The sequence below is a fragment of the Equus asinus genome, chromosome 2, assembly GCF_041296235.1.
Source record: "Equus asinus isolate D_3611 breed Donkey chromosome 2, EquAss-T2T_v2, whole genome shotgun sequence".
Lineage (NCBI taxonomy): Eukaryota > Metazoa > Chordata > Mammalia > Perissodactyla > Equidae > Equus > Equus asinus.
The window spans coordinates 170,228,338-170,237,253 of record NC_091791.1 but is presented as its reverse complement, the minus strand read 5'-3'; the positions used below and the strand labels follow the sequence as shown (position 1 = coordinate 170,237,253).

Here is an 8,916-nt window from a genome sequence, read left to right as displayed (position 1 = left end):
ACACAAAAACCAGAAGAGCACCGGTGTAGGAGGTCTGTGAGGTCTTGAGCCACCACTCCTGCCTTGCCCTTGCAGACTGTGTGTCTGGAAAGAAGTAACACCAGCAGCTGTGACTTCAGCAGACCTTCAGGAAAGATGCAGCCACTCCTGCTTTTGTTAGTGTTTCTTCTGCCTCCTGAGGTTGGGACAGGTGAGTGACCATCCCCATTCCAGAAACCCCAGCCCATCTCACAAAACCCTCTGGACTCCTCAGCCTTCTGCCCAGTATAGTCAGGGATTTTTTTCGGTTGGAACCCAAGAACTTTTTAGATGCCAGCCTCTAGCCCAAACCTACACTAACAAGTCTGATGCTGCATGGACACTCAAAAAGGATGGCAGGAAGGAAGGCTGTTCACTAGAAGGTTTAGTGTGTAAGCCTCTCGCTTATCACCTGGGAAGTGGGTTGTTCATAGAAAGGCATTTGGCAGAGGATCGGAAGCTACAAATGACAAGTAGTTAAAATCCTTCACTCCAACCCAAGAAAGGGCGGCTCAGAAAAATTGGGTGTGGTAATGAGAGTTGTCCTGGACCCAGCTTAAGATTCAGTTTCATTTCCTGGAAACCTCACCCCCTCACCCCCGCCAAGGAGAGAAGCCCAGGGAGCAGCTGATCTCTGAAGCCGCTGGATCACTGCATGCAGGGCGCCCCATTGCCATGGCTCTGCTGCGGTCCTGGGCAGCACATTTTCAGCCCCACCTCCCCTTGCTGTCTCAGACCTTTGGCTGCTCCACACAGTGTCCCCTCTCCAGGCCAATGGCCTTCAATCTCACCAGCACGATTCCCACCAAACCTCAGCAGAAAGCTAAGTGAAGGACATTTATTCATGCAGCCACAAAAGGTTTACTGAGATCCTAGGACGGGTTAGACCCTTGGACATGAGGATCGTAGAAAATCCAGCACCATAAGCTCACGGACAGATTATTAGAAACCGGCACCAGTTGAGACATTAGCAGAGGCTCAGCAGGCTTGGGAGACTCACTGAGACAGAAGGCGTAGCAGAACCCTGTCCACGATCCGCTGGGCTCCACCATCATGAAGACAGCTCTGATCTCCTCCATGCATGGTCTGAAGTAGGACAGGGACAACAAGCACTGTCCTCCCTTTTCTAACAGGAGGTTCTGTGGCTTCACATTCAGAAAAGGTTATTCTCCTACTAGGAGAACCTGGGAGGACTCTCCCTGGTGGCAGCAGGTCACTATAGACCCCACCCTCAATCACCACCTTCCAGAGACTTCCCTCCTGACCACACCCGCTCCCAGAAAGCCCATCTTCGAGTCTTTTCTTTCAGAGGACATCATCGGAGGACAGGAGGCCAAGCCCCACTCCCGCCCCTACATGGTGTTTGTTCAGTTTCTGCGGGGGAACAAAATGAAGAGGTGTGGCGGTGTCCTCGTGCAAGAGGACTTTGTTCTGACTGCTGCTCACTGCCGGGGAAGGTGAGGGGCTGCAGACAACTGACACCTCCTGAGACCCCTACAGGGACCTCTGCCCAGGGGCTGCAGCCCAGGGGAGCTCTCCTGGATCCCAGTAACTCAGGGCCATGACAGGTCTTGAGAGGAGCCATCTGAGAGCAAGGCTGGGTGATGGAAAGTGAGAAATAGGAGAGGTAAGCTTTGGGGTCAGAGGGTCTGAAGTGAGAGCAAGTGGCTGAGTTGAGAAGAGAGACCACACTGGCCAAATGAAGCAGCCGTGGAGGATAAAAGCATGCATTAGGTTCAAAATGTAAACTCAGAGTATTTTCCCAATATTACTCGAGGGCTAGGGAAAGCATCCAGGAAACGTACCCTCAATGTAATTGAGAAGCACAGGGGACACAGTCACTCAGTGCCCAGTTCTCCACTTGTTTCGATTTCCACTGACTGCAGCCCTGCCCTACAGCCTGTCACCCTCCCTTTCTGGCTCCAGGGTTCGATCTCTTTTGATTCCATGCACCCCACCACCTCACTCTACTTTCTACACAGATTAATCAATGTCATTCTTGGAGCCCACAACATCCGGAAGCAGGAGAAGACCCAGCAAGTCATCACTGTGAGACAAGCCATCCGCCACCCAGACTATAAACGTAAGGAGTTCTCCAATGACATCATGTTACTAAAGGTAAGGGAACCTCCCTGCTGCTCTTGCTGTCCTGGGTCCAGATTGCTTCCCCTCCCATGGTACCTGTCCTTTCCCTGCTTCCTATCCTGTCTGCCTGACTATTCCCGGTGGCTCAGGAGAGAGGGAAGTCAGTGCAGCCCCATCGCACTGTCCGGGCCCAGGAGGCCAGTGGCTGAGCTGGACTTTCTTGACTCTTCTCATCAGCTGGAGAGAGAGGCCAAGCTGACTGCAGCTGTGAGGACCCTCAGCCTGCCCTGGGGCACAGCCCAGGTGAGGCCCGGAGAGCTGTGCAGTGTGGCCGGCTGGGGGAGAGTCACCCCAAATGGCAGAGTGTCAAACACTCTGCAGGAGGTGGAGCTGACCGTGCAGCAGGACCGGTTGTGCGAATCCTACTTACGCAATTACAACAGTAACACTCAGTTGTGCGTGGGGGACCCAAAGGAAGAGAAGTCTTCCTTTAAGGTGAGACAGGGCATCTGCCTAGGTCAGCTTTGGGGAGAGGGGTGTTTCGGGACCTGGAGACCCAGGCAATAGGGACTCCTTCACCCCCTAGACTCTGATCTTTCATCTGGGAAGAGAAGAGGGGAGCAGCCAGAGTGGGGAGTCACAGGCCTTCTGGGAACCTACCAGGGGCCTGAGATGCACCCAGACATGATGTTCCATCCGGAAGGTGAATTTGCAACACTCTGCCCCACGCCGGGCACAGGTGTTAGAAAACTGCTCCCTGGGTGTGCAGCAGTCAAACCAGGTGGCTCCTCAGAGCTGGCTCCCATCTTGGTTAAATGGCTCACCCTCCATGCTGAGTGTCAGCCTCACCTGCCTGCTTCCATGTCCTTAAACGGTAGACGGAAGCAGAGTCCCACAGCGCCCTCATGGGGAGAGGATCTGGGACCTGGGGGAGGAGAGGGAGCCACCCCCTGAGTGAAATGAAGCTGGGACAATGTCCAGGATCAGGACTGGGCAGCTGAGGGACCCACAGGGACCTGCCCTGCTCTCTGATCTCCCACATGGAGGCAACCCAGGCGGCCTTCACTGAGAGGGCATTTGGGATCCAGGTGGGCAGGAGCCGCGAAGCAGAGGCTCAGTCCTCCCTGCTTTCTCTCTACAGGGGGACTCCGGGGGCCCTCTTGTGTGTGAGAACGTGATCCAAGGCCTTGTCTCCTATGGACGAAGAGACGGGACTCCTCCACAGGCCTTCACGAAAGTCTGGAGTTTCCTGCCCTGGATAAAGGAAACCATGAAAAAGCTCTAAATCTGGGAACCAGCCAATCTTCTCTGGAGCTGATCCAGAAACACCCCAGCAACTAAATAAATGTCTCTTAGCTGAGCGGGAAGGGCTGGTTTCTTGTTAATTCACTGACCCTCATTCACAGGCACCTCCTCTGTCCTTAGAAGGCCAATGGCACAAATTTGCTGTTTTCTGATTCCTCCTCTTCCCCCTCCGTACACCACCTCTCCCAAACCTCATGCAAAGCTGTTACCCACCTCTTCTGACCCACACCTTTCTCTGGGCCTGCCCTTCTGCCAGGGCTGCAGCTGAGCACCATCAGGAGAAAACATGAACCTCTCTGGTCGTGGGCTCAGGGTGAACTTCTTACCTCCCTCCCTGTGTTATACAGCAGAGAGGAAGGGGGATGACACCATGGGACCCGGACACCAAGCCGGCAAGCCTGGGGCTGAAGCTCAATTGCTTAGCCACCCACAACGGGGAGAGGAGAGGCTGCCTGAGTAGGAGCTTTGTCCCCCACAGCCAGGGAGCTGATGCAGAGTCAGGGTGGGTCTCTGGAGAAGCTCCTCGATCTCACCCAGCCTGAGTTTCCTCCCTGCCCTCCTGTAATCTTGGGGTCCAGCTTGGCCTCCAGTCTCCTGGCTGCCCCTTCTCCATCCCTGCTTTCCACGGAGAGTTCTCAGAGTCCGCCAACTCCTGTCCCCTCCAGACAAGCCTGATCTGAGTTGGCCCCTTCCTTCTAGCCCTCCTGCCTAAGACACCCAGAGCTCCCTGTGGTTCCATCAGGGTTTCTCCCCTGAGATGCCAGCCCAGCTCATGCCCTGTTGGAAAGGGGCAAAAAAGACCAGGCCTGTGCTGGCAACAGGTGTGGTCCATGGAAGACACAGCAGGCAGGCTGTCTCTCCAAAACCCCTGCCCCATCTCTCACCTAGCAAGGCCAGCTCAACTCCTCACATCCAGCCCAGTGTCCCCCGAAGTGGTCAGAGTGCATTGGTCACCTGGTGACTCAATAGCCTGAGTCCCTTTCAGCCTGTCCCTCTTACTCACTGCTGGCCTCTAGGCTAAGACTCCTCACTGGCCACCTAGTCTGTCTCAGCCTTTTGCAGTTAGCCCTGTCTGCAGTAGGATTGTAAAGTACAACTTTTCCATCAACAAACAAACACACATTGAGCGAGCTCCTAAGGGCCCAGCACTGGGATCCACAGTGGACCTAATACAGCCTCTGTCATCTGAACCTGGGTGACAGTGACAGAGTGTTTCACCCAAATCATGTAACCCTTTCTCCCTCCTCACATGAGTGCACATGGCCTAGATCTCGTGGGAAATCCACAGGAATAAAGTACTTGCCTTCTGTTTCTATTGCTGGTCACAGTCCGTGTGAGCGTGAGCACGTGTGACTCTAGAACAGCAGGTGTGGGATTTGGAAATGACAGCAGTCCTTTAGTTTCTAGGGGTGAAGTCACCTCACTCTGTCCACCGGAGCCTCGTCTTCACCTAGAGGAGAGGGCAGCGCGATGGGAGGGAGAAGGGCATTGAGGGCAGCCTTACATTTCTTTCCCTTTAAAGTGGGAGGTAGGAGGGCTGGCCCCAGGGCCAAATGGTTAAGTTCGCAGGCTCAGCTTCCCCAGCACAGGGTTTTGCCTGTGCGCCTTGTGGGTGCAGACATAGCACTGCTCATTAGGCCATGCTGAGGTGGCATCCCACATAGCACAACCAGACGGACCACAACTATAATATACAACTAGGTACAGGGGGGCTTCGAGGGAAAGAAGAAGAAGAAGAAGAAAAACATGATTAGTGACAGATGTTTGCTCAGGTGCCAATCTTAAAAAAAGAATAGTAGCAGGTAGGAATGTCATTGTACTGATAAGATGACATTCATGAGATTCAGATGGTAGGAAAAACTGTATTACATATTTTCTTGCAGGCAACTAGAGTCAGCCTCTAAACACCCATCCAACTGGACTGGCCGGAAATCTGATCCCTGTGGTTCCTGGACCTCCTGCCTGTGCAGAATCAAACCAGAATCAGGGAGGTTCACAGGTCTGGAAAAAGAGGAGAAGGGCCTCTCCTCTTGGGGCCACTATGGTCGCTGCTGCATCCATAGTTTCCAGACCACCCAGATTTTTCGACTTGAGGAGGTTTTTGGCTTGGAGCCCACACGTAGGGTACAGGCTCCTTTGCTGAAGGAGGCGCTCCCTGAGTTGGGCTCAGCTCAGGAAACACTCTCAGCAGCCATCTCTCCAAGGGCTTGCCGCTCATATGGGGCACAACCTGGGAGCTGAGCATATGTTTCAGCTCTGAGCTCCTGCTCCAAACACACACAGCACTACCCTCTCACCAAAGGGGCACATACTCTAGGATCATGTAACCCTCACAGGCATGGCCTTTCCCACCTTGTTGTGTGCAAAGCAGGCAGCAACACAATCTCTTCATGACTGCAGGCACTTTCATGAGGGCAGAGCAGTGAGGACACACAGCTTCTGATCTGGACCCGATAAAATGTCTCTGCTTCTAAGAGATACTGAGAACCTGGCTCCTTGGTGGAAATAAACAAAAAAGAAAATGCTGAAAGCAAATAAAGATATCTAAAATGTTGCCCAGCCACATGTATATTTAGTTTCACTGTAACATGTACTTTGAGGAAATGGTTCTGTGGTTTTCATACAAGTTTGAGGACCCTGCTGCAGGTCTTCCTCCTGTGAGAGATGAGGGAGAGATACAGTCCCAGGAGCGGGCAGTGGCCGAGGGAAGGGACCACAGAGTTACAACACAGCTTGAACTGAGCCCAGGCACCCTGACAGCCAGAGCAGCAAAGGCCTGTCGTATTGTCTAACCGCCCCCCGTGATGACTTCCTGGCATCCCTGAACAAGAGCTGAGCTTCTGCTCAGACTCCTCCCTGGAGAGAAAACCTCTGGGCAGCTGTGCAGGCATTCTGTGACAAGGATTCCAGCACCTCGCTTGGTGAGCTGAGGTCTGCTCAGGGGCACATTTGAATGGTAGTGGTAAGCACCCTAATCATGCTGATTCCTTCAAATCTCCTTTGTCTGTGGAAGTGTCCCCTGCCCGACCCCTGCCTTTGAGGAAACAATCCTTCTGTTCCTCAAGTACCTCTGTAATGAAAATTTAAATAGAAATCAATAAAATATCTCTGGAATGACCTCAAGGAAATGCCTCTACTCATCCAAACCCACCCCATCTCCCCTCCTTCCCTCCAGACCCACCAGAAGAGCTGGGTCCCAGGACGGCAGGGAGAGAACTGCCAGGCCAGCTCCTCGGGGAGAGAGGCCCAAAGGAAAGTGAGACCTTGCTAATTTCTTTTGGGATCATGTCTCAGGATGGCTCTGCCTTCCTGCCCCCACCGTGCTTCTGCTGGTTCCCCCATTGTGGACTTATAGAACTCACAGGGTTGATTTCCTGTCTTGGTATCTCACACAACACTGCTTTTGTCCAACAAACACAATTTGCCATAAAAGAAGTGCACCAACTCGTTCCTATTCATCATAGGCCTATTGCTAGACGACATTCCTCATCCACAGACTCAGGAAGCTCAGTGAACCTCGGGAAGGGCAAAGGAATCCACATGCAAGCACATAATACTCAAACTGGTAAAAACCAAAGATAGGGGCCCACCCACTGGTGCAACAGAAGTTCATGCACTCTCTTTTGGTGGCCCAGGGTTCGCGGGTTTGGATCCCAGGCATGGACCTACACATCATTTATGAAGCCATGCTATGGCAGGTGTCCCACAAATATAAAATGGAAGAGACTGGCACAGATGTTGGCTCAGGACTGATCTTCTTTAGGGAAAAAAAAACAAAGATAAAGACAAAGTGCTGAAAGTAGACAGACAGGAAAACCATATACCTTACTTTAAGGGAAACACCAATAAGAGTAACAATGAGCTCTCATCAGAAACGGCGCAAGTCAGAAGACACCAGGATGATATTTCAAAATAGTTGAAAGGTAAAGGCAACCTATATCTGAATTCTATCCTCAGTGAATATATTATTTAAAAATGAAGGCAAAGTAAAGACATTTTCAGAAAAACAAATATAGGAGAATTTGTTGCCATCAGCCCTGCACTGCAAGAAAGACTAAAAGCAGTTCCTCAGGCTGAAGGGAAATGATCCCCATTGCAGGCACGAAGGACAAAAGAGGAATAAACGTGTAAGATGTGACCAAATATAAAAGACTTTATATAAATTTCTTTCAAAGATGAATGACTATTAAGGCAAAAATGCTTTAGGATTTATGGAATATAATAGCCAAATGTATGACAAAAATAACTCAAAGGGTGGGAGGGAGGAGAAATGGAAATACATTACTACAGTGTTCTTACTGAAGTGGTATAACATCAATTCAAAGTAGACTGTGGTATGTGAAAGAGCCATATAGCAATCCTAGTGTAACCACTAAAACATTATATACGGGTCTAAGCAGAAGCTGATAAAGAAGACAAAAGGAGATACAACAAAAGAAGGCAGGAAAAGAAGGAGAAAGGAACAAAAAATCAATCACACAAGTAGAAATCAAACAGTAATATGATATTCTTCAACCTAACCCTATCAGTGGTTGCATTAAATGTCAGCAGATTAAACATTCCAACTAAAGGGCAGAGATAGTCAGTCTGGATAAAAAATGCAAGACCAATTTTGTGCCATTTAGAGGAGACACTCAAATATAAAGAAACGGAAAGGATGAGAGTAAAATGATGGAAGAAAAAATAAAGACATATCCTGCAACACCAATCCAAAGAAAACAGCCTTGCCCCTGCAGTGTGCTCTTTAATTTTAGAATTTTTGGCCACTTCTGGAGATGAAATAGACTGTCTTGGTAGAATTTTTATTTCCATTTTTTTCCTCATTTTATTTCCATTTCTCTTAATATGAGTGAGCTAAGACTTCATTATGTTTTAACTATATTTTACTGTGAACTGTCTGGTCTTTTGCTCATTCTTCTATCAGGTTCTGGATCTTTTTCTTCTGAATTTTCAGAGTTCTTTATATATTAGATGGATTAGCTCTTTAATTGTGGTATATGTTGCAATAGTTTTTTTTCTAAGGTCTCCGTCTGTCTTTTGATTTTGCTTAAAGTGCTTTTTGACGTACAAATTAAAAAAGTTTTTTTGTTTATATATTAAAGTTTATTTATCAATCTTTTCTTTAATGTTTCTGGATTTAGAGTCATTGCTAGAAAGGCTTTCCCCTTTCTGTTTATAAAGGAATTTACCCATGTTTATTTCTAATGCATGCATGATGTTATTTTTTATATTGGAATCTCTTATCTGTTTGGAGTTTCTGCTGGTGGTTTGTGTGAAATGTGACTCCAACTTCATCTCTTAGCAAATCACTAACTAGTTGATCCAGTATCATTTATTAAAATGCCCGTCATTTCCCCAATGATTAGAAATGCCCCCTTATGAAAAACTACATTTCCATATGTACTTGGGAATGTTTCTGGATTTTCTATTATGTCTGATTGGTCTCTCTGTCTGTTCATGAGTCAGTGCCTGTCTGTTTTCAAGAAAGAAGCTTTCTAAGATATTCTT

At 49.2% G+C, this 8,916-nt stretch overlaps 1 protein-coding gene across 1 annotated transcript; it reads left to right on the top strand.

Annotated features, from left to right (window-relative positions):
- On the top strand, positions 1–3,462 carry LOC139046355 (granzyme H-like). Its single transcript, XM_070518961.1, has 5 exons — positions 1–190; positions 1,328–1,475; positions 2,001–2,136; positions 2,341–2,598; positions 3,245–3,462. The coding sequence occupies exons 1-5, from the start codon at positions 136–138 to the stop codon at positions 3,386–3,388; spliced, it is 741 nt and encodes a 246-aa protein (XP_070375062.1). The 5' UTR covers positions 1–135; the 3' UTR covers positions 3,389–3,462.
- Positions 3,463–8,916: the final 5,454 nt, after the last annotated feature.